This window comes from Pelophylax lessonae, assembly GCF_965119305.1.
Source record: "Pelophylax lessonae genome assembly, chromosome: 3".
Classification (NCBI taxonomy): domain Eukaryota; kingdom Metazoa; phylum Chordata; class Amphibia; order Anura; family Ranidae; genus Pelophylax; species Pelophylax lessonae.
The window spans coordinates 328,012,150-328,033,698 of record NC_138770.1 but is presented as its reverse complement, the minus strand read 5'-3'; the positions used below and the strand labels follow the sequence as shown (position 1 = coordinate 328,033,698).

Genomic DNA, 21,549 nt, shown 5'->3' with positions numbered 1-21,549 from the left:
AAAGACAGCTATTATACAGTCCTCAACATTGACACTGCAGGACATAAATAACACATTTGTAATTTTTAGTTCGGTTTAGAAGTCAACCTTCAAGTACCATTAAATCATCATTCAAGCGCTGTTTCATTAAAATAAATTGAACATTAGAATAAAGAAATAATGCCACATCTAACCTCTTCTCCACAATTACCTGACAAAACAGACTATTTCAAGAATGGTAGACAGACTTTTTGTAGATGGGTATCAACTACACTTAATATATATATTCCTATAGATAATCTATCTATAGGAATAAATATAGCACCAGAAGTTGAAGTTGGGCCAATTTACTAAAGTAGTAATACTGACTGCCTACCAACCTCCAGGTGCAGGAGAATTTAAAATATACATTTCCTCCAAATCCTGACTGGGTATTTAAAATGAACACAAGTTAGGATAACATTGCCTTTTTTAGGAAATTAGCCGCAGGGCCAGCCAACAAGAGGTAGAGATCTCACAACACAGTCCCAACATGTTTCAAAAACTAGTGACCATCTAACACACTACACCTCTCTTCTGATTAAAGAAAAAAACATTTGGTGTAGTCCTCAATTAAAAAAATTACACAAATAGAATTTGAAGGTCAGCGTTGGTTAAAAGGTGAAATCCAGGCACAGATACTTTTAATTACAGTGGGTACGGAAAGTATTCAGACCCCCTTAAATTTTTCACTCTTTGTTATATTGCAGCCATTTGCTAAAATCATTTAAGTTCATTCTTCTTCCTCATGAATGTACACATAGCACCCCATACTGACAGAAAAACACAGAATTGTTGACATTGTTGCAGATTTATTAAAAAAGAAAAACTGGACTTCCGGTTCCGGCGCCTGATGTGAAAGACGTGTCAGCGGCGGCTCCGGTCTGACCTGCATACCAAGCCTGCTCCTACTCACCCCCTCGGCCGATAGTAAAGCTCCTCTGGCTCCCCGCACCTCCTCCCGACTCAGGCGATGGATCGCTTTGTGACTCACGGAGCTCCGCTGTCAGGGGATCCCCGCTCAGCCGCGATCGTTCCTGCACCTCCAGAATCCAATATGGCGGACGCTACCTCTCCCCTTGCGGCGGGGCCGGCGGAGCCAGGAACGATGCCGCTCTTCCCCCCTGCAATGAATCCGGAGGATGCACAGTATGCCCGGATTGCTCAGGCTGTGGCTGCTCTTTTGTCCCCCACCATCACCTCAGCTGTGGACAGAGCAGTCGCAGCAGGGATCATTCAGCTCCGCAAGGAAGTGGGAGAGCAGTCCAAACGAATCACTGAGCTTGAATCCCGCATGTCTGAGGTGGAGGAAGAAATACAAGCCAATATGGCCAATGACCAACGCTGTACCCAGACTCAGAACTTTATCCTGGACAAACTCGAGGATTTAGAAAATCGTTCCCGCCGGAACAATCTTCGTTTTATCGGAGTCCCGGAATCTATTACTAATGCAGCTCTGGAGGAATACTGCTCCTCTAAAGTCCCCCAGGCCCTGGGGATCCCAACGCCATGTGTAGTGGAAAGGGCACACCGCCTGGGTACCCCCTCCAACGATAGGCGCTCTCCACGCCCGGTAATCGCCCGCTTTCTCAATTATGCAGACAGGGTCGCTGTCCTGAAATCCTTCAGGAATGCTAAATCGCTACAATTGGACGGCCATAAAATTCTGCTTTTCGCGGACTATTCTCAAGAAGTCGCAAGGCGACGGAAGGCATTCCAACCAATTTGCTCCGCGCTTTTTCATAAAGGCATCAAATTCACTTTGGCCTATCCAGCGGTTCTCCGTTTCACTACATCTTCAGGAGAAGCCAAGTCGTTCTCGCACCCGGAAGAAGCAGCAAATTACCTGCAGGCTTACTTACATATTCCTATGGAGACTCAGGCCCCAACCTCATCCTCCCGCTCCCCGGGATCCAAGGACTTGTACGGCCCCAGAAAAGACTCCCCAAAAAGGCCTCGCTATGCCACTAAATAGCATTCAGGCAAACTGAACTGTATGCTCTTCACTGGGATCTCCCTGTCCTACCAGGAATTATTCCCGCACCCGGCACCTGACTGCTCCTGCAGGTGTGGTTAAATATCATGTGGCCTCATTCTACCACTTCCACTGAGTGCTGGCATGAACGTTACAATTTGTTGATCCATGGGTCCATATATTAATGTGTCTATATTTAGGATATGCGGGGTTCTGCTCTCTCTTTGTTTATTACCCCACTTGTTGTTTTTTTTTTTTTTTTTTTCTCTTCACAGCCTTACCGGAGCTGCACTGGTTTGTACAACCTCCCTCTATACCCTGAGTGGGTTCCATGACCTGCTCGGTTGTTTTGCATGGCGCTGTAGCCCATGCGGAGGGGCAGATGACGGCTCACCTGACCCTTTCTCCTCCTCTCGCCAGGGGGTGGACGACTTGGCGACTCCGGTAACGTCGTTGGGAGGTGACGTTCCTTCAGGAAAAAAGTGAAGTCCCCAAGGAAAATGGTATGTGATGTTTGGTTTCTTACCCTCCAGTTTGCTAGCTCTGTTCTGCTAGTTATGGTTGCACCCTCCTCTCCCCCAGGGAATACCACCTGGCCCTGTCTGCCTATCGAGACTCAGTATGCAGCTCTTTTAGGTTCACTACTGCTGACACACAGCTTACTACACACCCTTCCCGCTCACAACCTATACAACTCCTATCCGGTCTGTACCCCCCCTTACGACCCTCCGTAATATGAAAATAGTATCTTGGAATGTCAAGGGGTTACGTTCCCCTCATAAGCGGATGGCCATCCTCAGACACTTGAAAAGATTGAAGGCCGATATTGCCCTCCTCCAAGAGACACATTTGGAGGCTACTGATTTTCACAGAATGCGGAAATTGTGGGTGGGCCGGATTTTTGGCTCGGCCTCTGAGAAACAAAAGGCAGGGACCCTCATACTCCTCCATAAAAATCTCCCATACGAAGTGCTTTCGGAAGAATCGGACGCCTCCGGGCGCCTGACGATACTGAAACTAAAAGTTAATTCATCTACTCTAGTTGTTGCTAATATATACGCCCCCAACTCCCCTCCCAAATCATACTTCTCTGAGCTGTCCTCCAAACTGGCTCCCCACGTCCACTGTCCCCTCCTCCTGGGAGGCGACTTTAACACAGTCATGCACTCAGCGGAGGACAGATCAAGAGGCCCTCGCTCACAGACCCACCCTCACCTCGTACACACACCTCTCTCGGAATTTGCCTCCTCTCTACACCTTACTGATGTTTGGCGGCTGTCTCATCCTCTAGGGAAAGAATTCACCTTTTTCTCCCCACCTCATGACAGTCTCTCCCGTATAGACTATACCCTATGTAATCACCTGTTCCTTAAACTCACATCTGACTCCTCCATTGAACCTATAGCCATATCTGATCATGCTCCAATCACTGTTACCTTTACCGACCCTGCCATGTCCCCCTCCTCGCCGATTTGGCGGTTCCCCTCCTACCTCACAGACAATAACGAACTCCGTAACCTACTTGAGTCCACTTGGGCATCTTTCCTTCAAGACAACGCAGCCCACAGTACTGATCCCATCTTGCTATGGGAGACGGGGAAGGCGGTGCTCCGGGGTAGGATTATTGCCTTTGCCTCAGCTCATAAAAAATCAGCTAGCGCTGGCTTCCAGGCGGCTAGCAAGGCCCTACGCCTGGCACAGGCGCAATTAGCCCACGATAATTCCCCTGTGACACGACAGACTTGGAAAAAGGCGAAGGCTGACTTTGATCTTTGGGCGGAGGCCGGGGAGAGGCTTCACCACTCCCTCCTCGACCTCCGACTCCACAAGTTCGGCAACAAATCCGGGAAACTACTTGCCCATTTGTGTAAAGGTCCTCGCTCTCCCACACATATCTCTTCCATTAAGAATCCGACTGGGGGTCTATCCACGGACTCTAAGGAAATTACCTCGATCATCAGGGAATACTTCGCTTCCCTGTATGGTCCTGACCCCATCGAGACAAATAAGGCCACATCCTTTTTAGATGGGGTTCAGCTCCCCACCTTGACTCCGTCTGATATTCAAAAAATGAATGCGCCCATCTTAGTAGAAGAAGTCCAATCGGTTATTAATTCTTTATCCACTGGAAAAGCTCCGGGTCCAGATGGCTACACCTCGGACTTTTATAAATTGACAAACTCTTTCATTTCCCCCGCCCTCACCAATGTTTACTCCCACATTATGAGCGGAGGCTCATACCTCCCCACGGGTTTTCAGGCCCATATTAAACTCATACCTAAACCAGGAAAAGACCCCTCCGAACCTAGTTCATATCGCCCAATCTCCCTTCTTAACCTGGACACCAAAATTCTCTCTAAATTGATAGCTAATAGATTGGCAGATATCATACCATCCCTGATCCTACCCTCCCAGGCAGGCTTTACTAAGGGCCGCTCGGCCACCTCTAACATCAGGAGGGTTTTGGCAGTCTTGCACAAGGCCCATGCGGACCCCCACAACGACATGGCCATAATTACGTTAGATGCAGAGAAGGCCTTTGACAATGTTAGTTTTTCCTGGCTCCGGATGGTCCTGGAGAAGTTTGGCTTCGGTGGTCCTTTTCTGCATCTAATTTCTGCCATGTACTCAGCTCCCCAGGCGAATGTGGTTGCCTGCGGCCATGTCTCGGACCCCTTCCCGCTCTACAAGGGCACCAGACAGGGCTGCCCGTTATCCCCATTGCTCTTCAATATTGCCCTCGAACCCCTCTCGCGCTACTTGTCCTCACATCCATCCCTCCACGGTATCCACATAGGAGAACAGGAGATTCGTACGGCGCTATTCGCGGATGACATTCTGATCTTTACCTCCGACCCTGCTGCGGATGTTCCCCTTATCCACAATATCTTTACAAATTTCCGCCAATGCTCAGGACTTCACATTAACTTTACTAAAAGTGAAATTCTCCCTTTGTCCCATACCACACACCGACCATGGTTGGAGCACTCCACATTCTCTATTGCCAAATCCCATATCAAATATCTGGGGGTTAGAATAGGTAGACTGCCTTCATCTATATATGCACTTAATTTCCCTCCAGTGGTAGAAGCGATCAAGAAACAGTTGGAGTCTTGGTCAGAATTGCCCCTCTCCCTCCTGGGCCGATGTCACTTGTTTAAAATGGTCAGTTACCCGAAATTGCTATATCCCATGCAGACCATCCCTCTCCTCTTAAAACACAAGGACGTTCAGATCCTTTATAAAGCACTTTCCCAATTTATTTGGCACAATAAGCGTCCCCGCATTTCACTGCAGAAACTTCAGAAGCCCAGGAGGGGAGGGGGCGCCAGCATTCCGGACGTTAGATTGTATAACCTGTCTTGTCTTTTGAGGGTGGGGATTGACTGGATAGCCGAGATACCTAGATTCTCGAATGTAACCCTTGAAACGCAAATGGTAGCACCTTACAGGCTGGGAGCAATCCTCCACTGTCCATTATATGCCCTGCCAGCCAGCATCAGGACCAACATCCTTCTGCGAGACACCATCATAGCCTGGCGGGAAATCAACAAGAAGCTGAATCTATCCCCATATTTCTCGAAGTATCTCACCATCATGGACCACCCCCTATTTGATCAGACTAGACAATACCAGGCATTCGCCCAGTGGTCATCTGGAGGCCTTACACACTTTGCTCAACTCTTTGACCCACTTTCTGGATCTCCACGCCCCCAATCGGATATCCTCACCGCCTTCAATATTCCCACGAAGCACTTCATTCACGTTCAACAGGCGATCTCATTCGCCAAAGACCTCTGCCCTCGTCAGTTCAAACGTACCGGAAATTCTCTGTTGGAGGTGCTCATGTTGAAACAGAAACTTACCCTTTCGGACGTCTACAAGCCATTGCTAAATCTCAGTTCACATCAACACATCTCTCCGTCCTCTTCTCCATGGAACAAAGACTTTAATATCCCAAACATTGGGGAGCACATCCTACAAGGCTACAACCAGACATGCAAATTTAATATTAATGAGTTTTGGAGAGAACAACAGCTTAAAATTCTCCACAGGGCCTATTCCCCCTTTTCTTTCTCAGCAACTACGACGGCCGCCCAATCCTGCTCTTGGTGTCTTACTCAGCGACCCACCCTGGCACATAGACTTTGGTCATGCCCACTCATCTCTGCATTTTGGGAGGCAGTACAACAGCTGATTCTCTCCACCACAGGACTGATTCCGACTGATAACCCTCTCCTACTACTGTTTGGCAACTTACATGGCCCCACTCTGGAGGCCGACCGATCTCAAACTGCAATACTTAACACTCACAAGGCATGGATTTCAACTTGTCTCATGATAGCACGGAGAGCTATACTTCGGAAATGGACATTCCCTCACCCACCAGGTATCCAGGATGTTAGGGAAGAACTTCTCAGACTATACCACAAGGAGCTTTTAGACTCCAAGCTTCTCGCAGGCTCTTCAGAACAACTTCTTTCCAAATGGTCCCCCTTTTTGCGATCGCACCCCCAGGCCATCCCCAACCCTACTTGAGATATTGAGCATATCTCTGTTAGCTGTGTCCCTATGTGAACGTCTCTACATTAATTTCCGTGTTTTGTTCTTTCCTTAGGCCTAGGTATTCCCCCCCCCCCCCTCCATTCTCCCCCCTCATGCTGTTCTTTATGATGGATCCCCCCTTTCTCTTCTGTTTTCTTATGTCTCCAGGACATGTTTATTGTTGTTATTAGTATCCTATGTCCAGACAGGATTCATTGAGTGTTTCTGCTTGTTTTATCCGCTGTAAAACTGTACGAAAACCCATTAAAATTTGTTTAAAAAAAAAAAAAAAAAAAAAAAAAAAAAAAAAGAAAAACTGAAATATCACATGGTCCTAAGTATTCAGACCCTTTGCTGTGACACTCCTATATTTAACTCAGGTGCTTTCCATTTCTTCTGATCATCCTTGAGATGGTTCTACACCTTCATTTGAGTCCAGCTGTGTTTGATTATACTGATTGGACTTGATTAGGAAAGCCACACACCTGTCTATATAAGACCTTCCAGATCACAATGCATGTCAGAGCAAATGAGAATCATGAGGTCAAAGGAACTGCCTGAAGAGCTCAGAGACAGAATTGTGGCAAGGCACAGATCTGGCCAAGGTTACAAAAAGATTTCTGCTGCACTTAAGGTTCCTAAGAGCACAGTGGCCTCCATAATCCTCAAATGGAAGACGTTTGGGACGACCAGAACCCTTCCTAGAGCTGGCCGTCTGGCCAAACTGAGCTATCGGGGGAGAAGAGTCTTGGTGAGAGAGGTAAAGAAGAACCCAAAGATCACTGTGGCTGAGCTCCAGAGATGCAGTCAGGAGATGGGAGAAAGTTGTAGAAAGTCAACCATCACTGCAGCCCTCCACCAGTCGGGGCTTTATGGCAGAGTGGACCGACGGAAGCCTCTCCTCAGTGTAAGACACATGAAAGCCCGCATGGAGTTTGCTAAAAAAAAACACCTGAAGGACTCCAAGATGGTGAGAAATAAGATTCTCTGGTCTGATGAGACCAAAATAGAACTTTTTGGCCTTAATTCTAAGCGGTATGTGTGGAGAAAACCAGGCACTGCTCATCACCTGTCCAATACAGTCCCAACAGTGAAGCATGGTGGTGGCAGCATCATGCTGTGGGGGTGTTTTTCAGCTGCAGGGACAGGACGACTGGTTGCAATCGAGGGAAAGATGAATGCGGCCAAGTACAGGGATATCCTGGACAAAAACCTTCTCCAGAGTGCTCTGGACCTCAGACTGGGCTGAAGGTTTACCTTCCAACAAGACAATGACCCTAAGCACACAGCTACAATAACGAAGGAGTGGCTTCACAACAACTCTGTGACTGTTCTTGAATGGCCCAGCCAGAGCCCTGACTTAAACCCAATTGAGCATCTCTGGAGAGACCTAAAAATGGCTGTCCACCAACGTTTACCATCCAACCTGACAGAACTGGAGAGGATCTGCAAGGAGGAATGGCAGAGGATCCCCAAATCCAGGTGTGAAAGACTTGTTGCATCTTTCCCAAAACGACTCCTGGCTGTATTAGATCAAAAGGGGGCTTCTACTAAATACTGAGCAAAGGGTCTGAATACTTAGGACCATGTGATATTTCAGTTTTTCTTTTTTAATAAATCTGCAACAATGTCAACAATTCTGTTTTTCTGTCAGTATGGGGTGCTATGTGTACATTCATGAGGAAGAAGAATGAACCTAAATGATTTTAGCAAATGGCTGCAATATAACAAAGAGTGAAAAATTTAAGGGGGCCTGAATACTTTCCGTACCCACTGTAAATCTACTCCTTAATAGCCAAAATAAGTAAAATAATAATCCACTTTGTGAGCTCCAAATTCCTTTAGAAACCCAGATAATACTTTGTAAAAGTAGCAGTGACATCATCCCTGTGCTGCACATAGCCTATGCAGAGTGCAGAGCTGGGGGAGGTAGCTTCCTGCTACATGTACCCTCTTATCTCCTCTCTCTCTCTCCACTCTACATTTAGTTCTATGTATTCCTTCCCCCTTCCCCTCCCCCTCCCCCGTTCTTATTTCTCTTGCAATTTCTCCCCTGCTGCTCTTTTTCACCCCCCCCCTCCTCCCCCATCTACTCTTACCCCTTCCTTAGCTTTCTCCCCTCTTCTCTTTCATATTCCAGTACCCCTGCTCACCCTATTAATGTGCTCCTCATATTGATTTCTACGCCTTTCCTTGGCAATCCCAGCCACTCCTTTACCCCACTGAGTCTTGTTTCCCTGTCTATCCTCCAGCCTTAAATTGGTCCTTCTGCTGCCTGTGCTATTTTGCTTGTTGAATGTTCTGTTGTAAAATGGACATATCGCCCTGGTGGGGTCTGCTAAACTTGTTTTCCCATCCACTGCCATATTCTCACCTCCATAGTTCTCCACCACTTCCCTCTCAAGCGACTTTTCCCCTCAGGCCCTCATAGTTATGCTTAACCTTTATGGCTACCCTCTATACCCCTGGTCCCCAACCCTGGTCCTCAGGGCCCACTAACAGGCCAGGTTTGCAAGATAACTGAAATACATCCCAGGTGATATCATTTGCTGCTCAGTGATTGCAGTACTCTAGTCTGCATCTCCTCAAGGTAATACTTAAAATCTGGCCTGTTAGTGGGCCCTGAGGACCGGAGTTGATGACCACTGCTCTATACTACTCCAACCTAACTACCTACTTGCATTACTGAGAAGCTCTGTACTATATCCCCTATGGTCGGGCATCATTATTCTAACTGTTATTTACTATCCTCAGTTATAGGCTATAAGAGTCTCTGAGACTGTCCACTGTCCCCCAAAACACCTATACCTAATTTAGGTATAATTTGGGCCCTACCCCTTTCCTTGGTGGTATCTATAGCTACCCACTAAAGGACGCATCTAACCCCCTACTCCGCCCTCAGAATACTCAACCACGTCCCCCCCCCCCGCATTTACTTGGCCTAATCTCCTGAAACCCGCTTCTCCACACCCCCCCTTATTTTTTTATTTTTATTTCTCTCCCCTAGGGCGTGTGCCAACAGACTTTGAGCTCCTCACCCTGCCCTTCACTCATTATCTCTAACCATGGCACCTTTAAACTAGGGATCGACCGATTATCGGCAACACAGATAAATCGGGGGCCGATATGCACTTTCCCCGATATATCGGAATCGGCCCCTGAGGTTACCAATATTGCCGATATTTAGGGAACGTGCATGTACCGGGGTGATGCCTGCAGTTAGAGGCATCACCCCGGTACCGGTATCCATAGCCGACGGTCGGCTGACTTGTAATGACAACCGCTGTGGCTGAGAAGCAGCTCGGCTATCGTTACAAGGAGCGGGAGAGGACGTTCCCCCCGCCCCCCCCTCCCGCCGCGGCTCGCCTGGGTCTCCGGTTCCACCAGGAGACCTGGGCATCCTACCTCCACCGCCGCCGAAGAGAAGACCTGGGTCTCCATGTAAAAAAGCCGGAAGTCATGTCATATCACTTCCGGGTACTCGGCGCCGAATTAAAAAAACTGACAGCATTCAAAACAGCCAAACTTGGCGTTTTGAATGCTTTTCAGTGCCGAGGAGGGGTTTGGGGTCTTTTAGACCCCCAGATCCCTCAACAAGTAGTACCTTTAGAAAAAAAAAAAAAACATTTTTTTTACATGTCTGAAAATATCGGCCGATACCGATGACCAAAATATCAGTATCGGCATTAAAAAAACGATATCAGTCGATCACTACTTTAAACATTCTCACGCTCAACGTCCAAGGCCTCAATACCCCCAATAAACGTACTAAAACATTCCATACGTTTGCAGCCTCCAATGTCCATGTTGTGTGTCTACAAGAGATTCACGTTACACCACACTCCACACCCAAATACTTTGGTCGCCAATACCCTCATGTGTTTACTGCTTCCGCCTCCTCTAAAAAGAGAGGGGGTTCTCATCACATTTCACCACGCCACGCCAAGCCTTTTACTCTCACCACAGAGCTTAAGGACCCTGAAGGTCATTATCTTCTCTTGACAGGACAGCTATTAAACAGTGAAGTCACGATTGCCCCCTATTACGCCCCAAACAAACGCCCGCTTTCATTCCTCTGCCACTTGCTCAGTGTGGTTGACGCCCACAAACGTGGCACCCCTATACTCTGTGGTGACTATAACCAAGTAATTTACCCATTCATAGACAAATCTCCAGTCGCTCCCTCCTCCAGTCCCATTCGCCTCTCCTTCCAACAATTACTGAACCAACACTCGCTCCTTGACACATGGAGGGAACACAACCCTGCCAGATGCCAGTATACCCACTTCTCCCATCCGCATAAAGTATTTTCCTGTATCGATCATATTTTTCTAACCATTGGCTCCTCCATTCCTCCTTCCATTATCCCAATCTCCTGGTCAGATCATACTGTGGTTCTAATCACACTATCTTGTCCCTAGTCCTATCCACACCTCATGGTATATCAATGATAGTCTTCTGGCCAAAGCAACTCACCGCCAAGAAATAGAAACAGCCCTTAAGGATTACATAACGAACAACGCATCATAAGCCATGCCTCTTTTTTGTGCAAAGAAAAGCAACTCCAGCATAAACATCTTGAGGAGGCCTTCACACAGGCATCTGTGACATTTCAAACTCACCCATTTCCTACTTCCAGGAAAGAGCATGAAAAAGCGCGCCTGGAATTGGACCTCTTTCTGACTGAAGCTGCAGAAAAGATTCTCCGCATTTTGCGACACAAACTGTATATGAAGGCAAAAAAGCTTGACCCGTTTTTAGCCTTAGCGCTTTGCAGAACAGAACACACCCCAACCGCTATAGAATCCGTGGACTGCGATCCTTTCTCTACGACCAACCTTCTTTGGCTAAAACTCTCCCAACCCCGTCCCATTACTAACCCATTTACACGACACAGCCTGCTCATCTGAGATGGACTCAAAGCTTGATTGTCCCTCCAATCTCCTCACAATCCCTTATTTTCCTTTCTCGATAATCCTTTTACCCCAGCATGGTCTTCCCCTTCTGCATTTGCCACCTGGTCTAGGACTGGCCTACTCAGAGCGTACCAATTCTCTTCTGCAGCTTTCAAACCTTTTCCTTCACTTTGTGAAGCACATAACCTCCCCAATGTGGCCAGACATTTTAATGGGTGCCACAATGGGGATAAAACAGCCATGCGGGTTCAAGTCATTGAAAAGGTCAGGACACCTAAGCGAGGGGGCGATGCCTTTCGATCCCTTTGTCGTAAGGAAGTATTTTGGATTTTCCATTTGCAGAGTCGCATCCCGCTCGGACTCAACTTTGAGTGGGATGTTAGCCATTTTTATGAGTAAATTTAGTGGTTGCTTTTCCCCCACCATTCTGCGATCCAGGTACCTTTTTAGATCTGATAACATATCCAGTCATGTGTTGTGGCAGCTCCCCTCTTTTTCTTCCCCCTCTTCCCCCCCCCCCTTTCTCACCCTTTCCCCTCCCCCCCCTTTCTCACCCTTTCCCCTCCCCCATCCTCCCTTCCCTGTTCCTTTTTCCTCTTTTTCACATTGCTCTATGCCATCCATATTTATGATCATGCTATTGTTCCGTTATCCACATACATTTCTGTATGGGCACATTTCCATAAACTATTTTTTTGGATATACTTTACATTATGGTTTATTCTCCTTTTAGGTGAATTAGATGTGTCCGCATAGTTAATGTGTTGAGGATAGTTTCCTTGTAATGTATACATGGATGCACGAGTTCATGCATCCTTCTGTGGTGACAGTACACCATATGGAAGACAATGATTTTATGTACCTATTTTTGTATATTCATGTAGGAAGTGTATTCAGGTATGTGTGGGTGTATACCGACATACAGGTACATACTATACAAAGGTTCTTACATTTGTTATAGTCATTCTTCTTTGTTTGTTACGTTGTATGTATTCACATTTTTTCCCAATGATTTTCATTGGTACTTTTTACACGTTTTTTTGAACGTTTTTTTAAACGTTTTTCTATGTGATTGTCGGTCCAGGTCTTTGTGTGTATGGGTGAGTTCACGGTACACACGATGGGCTGGAACTTCAGCTTGATTTTTATATTTAAATCACCACTGAGATGCCCTTTGGGGCTGAGGTTAGGTGATTGAGTTGTGCACAACTGCTGATTTTTACCGCCCCCGGTACACCTGTTTTCATTGGGGCGGTCTATTTAAGATCTATAGTCAGCTACAGTCATTGTAATGATTAAGCACAAGATGTATGTGTGAAACGCGTCTACGAGACTTCATGCTGGTGTCTTTGGTGTCATCACTTGCAACTTTTTGGAAATAAAAAGGTATTTGAAACCTATTGGAATCCCTGGATGTGCTGCTATTTCTTTTCCTACATAACCTCCCCTACTCTGAACTCTTCCGATACCTGCAGATAAAACATTTTCTCACTCCGTACGCCCCCTCTGAACCATCGGCCCGTAATTTTTCCTTCTTTGAGAGAGCCTGCAAATCAGACTCGCATAAACGTGGCCTAATCTCTGACCTGTACTCCCATCTCCTCACCTCTGCCTCATTCAATCTCCCCACATATGTTTACAAATGGGGAAGAGACCTTGCCCTCTCGCTCGACAATGCAGATTGGGCAAGTATATGGCAGGCAACCAAATTTATCCACAACTAATATCGCAGCTCTGGAAACTAACTTCAAAGTACTCACTAGATGGTACCTGGTCCCTGCCAGGATACATAAATTTCTCCCACATTACCTGCCTCAGTGCTTCCGAAGATGCAAAGATACGGGCACACATTTACACATTTGGTGGGACTGCCCTACAGTGCAATCTTTCTGGTCCGAAATTTTTCAGATCCTCTCAGAATTATTCATAAACCCAACTCCATGACACACCGCCAATTTAAGCTTCTTCTTCACGTCACTACTTCAGCCAAACAAACTATAGCCAAGGCCTGGAAAACTCCCTCTCTGTGCGTACTCTCGGCTAAACACAAAACCATACAAGCTATGATTTACACCAAACTTGAGGCTGTCCTTCAAGATATTGAAGGATTCACAAATCCGAGAAGCTATGGAACCCATGGATAACCAATTTCCTACCCCCTGGCCTGGATATTACCCTGCTGTGCCCATAACCCCCCTATTGACCTCCGTTTTCCCACTGGGTCAGCCATCATGTCAGTCCTTCCCCTAAGGGGGGATTTCCCTTGTATTAAACCCATATTGGGCTCCTACTCCCCCCCCCCCCCATTCTTTTCTCCCACCATTCTCCACAGCTACCCTCAATATGCCTACCTATCTCCCACAATCGACGGTCTCCCAGATCTCTTTTGCTATTTGGTATTGTCCCCCGTTGGGGTGCCAAACAGCCACTGCACTCAACTTTTATGTTGTGAGTGGGAGAAGACGGCTACGCTCCCACCCCTCATGCATGTTACACCCCAATTCATGTCTGATACTCTTTATCCCCAGTTGCATCCCCAGTTGCATTTTGTTTGTAATTTTTTGTCTTTTTGCCTCAATAAATTTGACTTTTGTTGTACAATATTGTATATTCCATGCCTACTGTACCTACTGATTCATATTACGTCTTGTACCATTGTTTTATACCCTTTATCTTTTAATAAAAATTTTGAACAAGAAAAAGAACCCAGCACCGCCTATGGGCAGTCCTAGCTGATAGTCTACCTCCTCTCTGCCATAAGCAGCTCAGTTATATAACAAAGCAGTACAAGTAGAAAAGAAGCAACAGAGGCGTGGGTGCTATGTCCGTCAATGAACTCAGAGAAAGGTATTTTACACTGTGTAACAATCATCCCCTTTTCTTTTACGTTCATTGACAGACACAGCTCCTTCTTATTCTTTACCATTGGGATGTCCCAAAGCAGTGCCTCAATGGGGAGTGGGCAACCCAAAAACCAACAGGATCAATGAGGCAAAACATGTCACCACTCAAAAAAACTTTAGAAAGTGCAAACAAGGAACCTTAAAGAGTAGCAAGCACACCTTGCAGCCAAACAAAACACCCAAAGAGACAAATACATCAATGATGTAAAAAGTGTAAAGTTTGCCAACCAGGCAGCCACCATGCAGACCTGAAACACAGATACCAGAAACCCAGAAAAAAAACACTTCCTGTCCAAATGGAGCGCACGAAAACGGGGATGGAAGCAGGGCTGTGGAGTCAGAGTCGAGGAGTCGGAGTAAATTTTGGGTACCTGGAGTCGGCAAACAATGCACCGACTCCGACTAAATTTAGATTGGAATAAAAAAAAAAAAAGTTTAAATGTCCCAAATCACAAAAAGTTATAATGACTTCGTACAAGGAAACTTATAATTGAAGAGGCCAAATGTAAAAAGGAAGAACTACAGAAAGTTCTGAAAGGACGTTTTGTCTTCCTTAAAATGGATGCATGCACACGTCACAGAGTCCATTATTTTGCTATTAATGTTAGATTTGTGGATGAAAATAACAAAACAATAACACGGACCCTCGGATTAAAGGACACTCGGGCACATCACACCAATGATTACCTTCAGAAGTTAGTGGAGGGTGTTCTAGAAGATTTTGAAATTACAAAAGGAACAGATTTTATGTGTTGTGACAGATAACGTTTCTAACATGTTGAGCACAATTGAGAAGATGAACGCAGATAAAGAAGGTAACAAACAGATATTAGAGTTAGAGGAAGACAGCTCTGCAAGTATTGGAGAAAGTTTAGAAACTGAAGAGAATGCTGACATTTTTTTTAGACAACTTTGTTGAAGAAGCACTGAAGCTTGCTACTATTCATCATATGCGATGTGCTGTTCATACACTGCAACTTGCCACAAGAGATGGATTAAAAGATCGCCATGCAGCTACACTAATTGGCAAATTACGGCAAGTAACTGTTGCAGCCAGGGCCCCGAAAACAGATGCAATTTTGAAAAGACGTGCAGGAAAAGGAGCCATTTTGGATCAAACAACTCGCTGGGGAAGCACTTATTTAATGGTGAAGCGTTTGCTTGAACTTAAAGACTTCATAGAAGAAATTTACAATGAAAATCTTGCATTAACTGAAAGCCAGTGGACACAAACGAAAGAGCTGGAGAACCTTCTTTCTCACTCCTTCACTGTCACCAAGAGGTTGCAATGTGACGATCTAACCCCGGGTAAATTCCTCTTGGAATGGAAGAGCCTGTTATATCGCCTGAACAAAAATGGTGGGTTAATAGCTGAGGGCATTGCATCTTCAATGATGAAAAGAGAGAGTCTTTTGCTGGAAAATGAAATCTTGTTAGCAGCTATTTATGTCGACCCATGAGCCGACTTTTGTTGAACAGTGAACAGACTGGTACTGGGAAAAAAGCCCTCTATGATGTAGCAGTTTGCATGAAGGGATTACGACCTGAAATACCTCCACAGGATGAAGTTCTTTTAAGCAATAGTGGTAATTCAGGATCATCTTCTTCAAGCGAAGAATTAGACTTTGATTCCTTCTTAGACAAAATGGAAGTTGCTAAAGGAAAGCGACGTTGCATAAGCGTTACAGAACCAGTAAATGTCCAAATAAAAAAATTCCAACAGGAGTTTTATAAAGCACTAAAAGAAGTTGAAAAGTATCATCGCTTATCAAAACTTACTGTTGAAGAAGCCATCCTTGTTTATCCAGAGATCGTTCGTGATGTGGCCAGAATAGTTACTGCAATGCCACCCACCCAAGTCAGTGTCGAAAGATTAATACATATTAATACAGAGGAGTTGGAGTCAGGGAGTCGGAAGTACAAAAAACTGAGGAGTCGGAGACAGAACATTTATCTACCGACTCCACAGCCCTGGATGGAAGGAGCCTGCCCCCATCCACAGGAAAATGTGGAAAAAGAGTCCGCTAGACCTTCCCCTGGGCCATTCGTGAACATAAAAAAAAAAAGGAGGCCACAAGAGGCCACAGTGGAAGAGCACACACAAACCATCAGGAACACATCCACAAAGTGCAACGGAACCCCCTTAAAATGCAATAGCCACGGACACAAGGAAGGCATGACAATTATCCTCAGGAAGGTGAAAGTCCAACACCACCCACGATAGAAAGAACAGACAAAACACCAGCTATCCATGTGTAGAAAAACAGGGAGGTGAGCAGAATAAGACCACCAACCCAAGCCCGCTGTGCAGCAGTAACGGTGGTCAAAAAGGGCAACATGTGAAGGACGAGCAAGTAGGGGGAATACTAAAAACGCTCCAAAGAAAAGCTCTGGAGAACCAAAAGCAAGACCCTCGTGAAACAGGAACCACACAGGGGATGCCAGACAGTGAACCCCCAGAAGAAAGGTGCAAGCAGGAAGTACATGACGAAAGAATACTAAAAGAAAAGACAGCCAGAGTGGACACACGACCAACAATGGTACTCGACAATGTCTGGGACCCACAACAGAGGCCCTTCTGCTCTTCATCGTGGTGCTCCACTTCTCTCCCTGCCGAAAAATGTGCCGCCCGCTCACCTCTCACCCAGGAAACATTTCACGAAGAATGTTTTGAACAATATGAGCTACAGTAGCTCTTCTAATGATCGAACAACACGGCCCAGCCCCCCCCCCCCCCCACGTGCACCGATGAGCTTTGTCTGCCAGTTTTCTTTCCTTTTACCACTTTTGGTAGGTCCTGACCACTGCAGACCAGGACCATTCCACAAGACCTAGTTTTGAATTTGCTCTGACCCAGTTGTGCCATTAAAATTTGGCACTTGTTAAAGTCGCTCAAATCCTTACACTTGTCCACTTTTTTCCGCTTTTAACACCTCAACTTCAGGGACAACATGTTCACTTGCTACCAAATATATCCCACCCACTAAAAGATGCCACTGTAATGAGATAAACGGTATTCATGTCTTATCATAATGCTATGGTTGAATGGTTTATATACACATATAGGTGTAAGCACCTACCAGCGTATACCCACCTACAGCCATTCATATTTATGGACGGCTGAGCGCAGCACCTGGGCTTCCCAAGTGCAATAATATGCCTGGTTTTAGGTTGTGTGCAGCCTCATATGCCCATGTAGATGAGGCCTAAGGAAGGAGATACAAGTCAAGAAATTAAACATTGTGGACACAAGGATACGCTCAACAGTGATTACAATAGGGAGTCAGCTATCTTGTCAGTTACAAGGGGAGTTCTCAATTTCCTAAATGCAGAAGATCTTGTAGCCTTCTAATGTGGTCCAGCAGAAGTTAAAATAAAAAAAACAAACAAAGGGATTCTTTCAACTGACTCAAAGTTCAAATGAACTAGACTCAAAGAATAGGAAGAATCCACCCAGAACAAGCCAACGGCAAAGAGAATAACCCCCACCTTTACTACAGCTGGACAAAAACGCAACCAAAAGCAAAAAGCACCAAGGGACAACACAGCAAGGAGAGCGAAGTTAAAAAAATAAAGAAAAATCCCCCAAAAACTAACAATTACCCTAAAAATGTAAATAAACAATTTGATACACTTAAAAAGGGATAATGTAATCTTTGGCTTAACAGGAACTGTGAGAAACTAGGACACCTCAATGGGGAAGCAGGGAAAAAGGGCACTGGAGAGTTAAACACTGTACAATGACATAGATGACCTGGGTAGAGCATAAAAACTTTAGGAATAAACTCAAGAGCAAGGCTCTCATAGACAAGGGAAAGTGAAAACTATCCATATTGATCTAGCAAGATACGAAATCCTTCCATAGAGGGGGTAGGGCTTGAAGAGAGTCAAGTGTCAAAAAGGATGCAAGCCAACTTACAGCTTAAAATGGAAAAGCACTCTACTGTGGAGAGGAACTTGTGATCTAGTTCAATGGGACTCTCAAGAATAGATTTATATCAAGTAGGAATCAGATCTTAAGGGGCAGGACAAAATCTGGAGGGGAAAAAAAAACACAATGGGATGCATTCAAGTCAGGAGGGGCATCCAAATAAGGATTTATGATCCAAAGATTTGGATGAGAGTGGAGCTACAAGGGCGAGCCTGAGCATTCAAACTGCTAGAAGATACCTAGTGGTGCATCGAAATAAAAATGATGGTGCCGAAACTGAAAATTCACAATGTACTTGGCCGAAAACTGAAACCAAAGCAAACAGTTTTGTTTTTTGTTTTTAAATTACATTTAAATAATGTGGCTGCAATTTTTGCAAAGAAGTCAATAGGGTGCAATTTTGCATTGAAGTCACTAGGGGGCATTTTTGCAATGAAGTCAATGGGAAGCAGCATGTCATTATTGCCATCTTTTTTTTTTTTTTAAACGGCAAAACGCCAAAACCCCGTTTTTCGGCCTATAACTTTTGGCAGTAGATATATTGGTGAATTCCTAGAGATAATTCATTAGGGGAAACCAGCAGAACAAGCATTTAAATCACAACTTATATGGAGGGTTGATCAATTGAGACAGTGAACTTTTGGCCTTGAGATCTGCGGCTTGAGTGGGAGGTTGACTGAAAAAGTCTATGAGCTACTACTGTAGCAGTATAGGAAGAACAGGTTTCCTTTTTTCCATCCCAAGATCTCCTGTGCTGAGGCAGGTGCACATCCAGAGCACTAGAAGCAAGGGCAGAACCAAAGTGACACCTATCCTTAAAAGGGTGAGTAAATCAAATGTTCTTTGACATGTCAGACACATAGCCAAAGCACCCAAAGTATCTGAATAGACATGTCAACAGTGAGTAGAGACCATTTATCAGTACATTCCCATAAAAGGGAAAAGGCAAAACTACTTCACACTGTAAGGAAGAAGTCATTTTTTTCACACGTTGTTTCCAGTCACCATCATTTTACGTACTGAATATATTGGGAAGGTCTTTGTAGCAATGGCTCTAAAAGTCTTATCCTCCAACTGCAAGGCAGACTACACTACGTCAAAGGATCAAACACTCCTCGCAAACTATTTTCTGAATACAGGTTTCCTTTAAATCTAGGTTTACACAGTATTCTGTTTGAGCAGTAAATTAACAGCAATGGAAAGATGGAAATGTCTTGCCTTTCTTGAAGAAAATATCCCTCTGGCTCTGTCAAGTGCAGGTCACATGACCAAAGGCTTGGACCTTTTGATTATATACTCTTCTGAATGGGAGGATCTGTAACAGTCTAAACCTTGGATCATCTGCTTCAACATGTACCAAATGAGCACATAACTAGGCTTGTAGTAGGGATTGACCGATATAGTTTTTTCAGGGCTGAGACAGATTTTCCAGCCACCCTTCAGGTCGATAGACGATATTAGGTGCCATAATTCTGTACATTTAAAGTTTTTATTTTTACACTGTCCTTTTAAAAAATGTTTTTACTTAATCACTTTTATTGCTGTCAGAAGGAATAAAAACCTCCCTTGTGACAGTAATAGGCAGTGGCAGGTACTCTTTATGGAGGGATCTATAAGACCCAGAAAACCCTCCTCTGCACTTAAAAACTTCAAGTTTGGCTGTTGTGAATACTGTCACTTTTTACATTTTGCACCTTTACGGCTCCAGTAACTGGAAGTGATCTCATGACGTAGCTTCTGGGTTACTACAGCGGAGATTTCAGCTTTGTTCGGGTCAGCCAGCCAGCGGTGGGGTGTCCCACCGGGAGATCTGAGCTGAATGGTGGCAAGAGGTGGGGGGGGGGGGGGGGGAGACGTCCCCCTGCTGCTTGTAATAACAGCCGAGTGGCTGTTTAGCCACATAGGTGGTTATTACAAGAAAGCCAACCATCGGCTCTAAATAAACGGTACCAGGGTGATGCCTGTAGGTGCAGGCATGACTCCAGTACAACTCCATGAGGCAATATCGGTCACATCGGCAAGTTTTTGACCGATACTTAAAAAAAATATCGACCCCACTGATAATTGGTCGATCCCTAGCTTGTAGTTATGGAAGAAGTGCCAAATGAAGCCTAAATAACATTTTCTTCTATTCTATAACATTCTATTTCCGTCATCTTGCTGTCCAAACATAAATTTTTTTAGACATTGAAACCATTTTCAATTAGCTTTGAAATTGCCAAAACTATCAAACAAATCAAGGCCTTCTACCCTCAAGTTTATAAAGTATGTGTACATTGCAGTTGTGCTGGAAGGTTGCCTTTGTGTTTTCAAATGTTTTTGAGATTATCTAGTTAAAAGGCTGTTGAAATTACAAGAATTTAAAAAGTTTGTATGTCACAACTATATAAAGTTTTTCCTATTCAGGCATATTAACATAACCTAATCTGAACATATCCAAATAGGGACAACATTAATTTGTTTTCTGTAAAATTAAGGACAACGATTGGAGAACTATTAGATCCTGTGTCCCATTGGAGAGGTTTTGATCTTTGGCTGTTCTGGATATTCAAGAGGAAATGTCTCCAAAGTGAACATAAATTTAATTTTAGACAGCTGTAATCAAATATGTTGTCACCATTGGACGTTTTTCCTTCACCTCCTGTTCCAGTCACAAATGTAGTTTTGAACTGCCCATTACTCTTTGTCCTGGTGACAGTGGTAACTAGGAAAAATAAAGATGACAAATCTCCCTAGTGGAGGCAGACAAAAATCTGGCAGAGGTTCTAAATATTCCCTAATCTACTCAAAGTAAAAAAAGAAAAGAAAATATGAAAAGAAAAGAAAGGAAAAAGGTGAAAAGAAAAGTGAAAAGGAAAAAATAGATAGGGAAAATAAAAATCAGAGGAACGTTGGGCTATAGGTACACTTTAATTTTTAAGTATAAAAGGAGTTAAAAAAAAAAAAAAAGTACCTGTGAAAAATACCAGCCATACAGAGGAAGAAATTTCAGACCATCCTTCAGAACATATCGAACGTGGCCCAAGGCATTCTGCTGCACAGCCATCATGTCTGCAATAATCCAATCAACTAGGGGCAAAATACAACATTTTTACACATTTTACACATATCCAAAATACAAACTTGTAAATTCTGAACAGAACTTTGTGCATTATTGTTATAGCATATTATTGTTAGCTTGTCACGAAAAGAACATTTTAGTATTATTAAAGTGTTACTAAACCCACAACAGTAATTTGTGCATGTCTGCATATACAGTAA

General features: G+C 44.6%; 2 protein-coding genes across 2 annotated transcripts in view; both read right to left on the bottom strand.

The window, feature by feature from the left end:
• TMEM14A (transmembrane protein 14A) overlaps positions 1-21,549 on the bottom strand; it is a 1,080,999-nt gene that overhangs the window by 379,354 nt on the left and 680,096 nt on the right. The gene's annotated exons all lie outside the window — the stretch shown is intronic.
• Positions 1-21,549, bottom strand: part of AGPAT5 (1-acylglycerol-3-phosphate O-acyltransferase 5) — a 216,350-nt gene that overhangs the window by 153,506 nt on the left and 41,295 nt on the right. Inside the window, exon 3 of the mRNA XM_082251943.1 lies at positions 21,242-21,357. Within this exon, the coding sequence (XP_082108069.1) occupies positions 21,242-21,357 (116 nt within the window). The remainder of the gene's footprint in view (positions 1-21,241; positions 21,358-21,549) is intronic.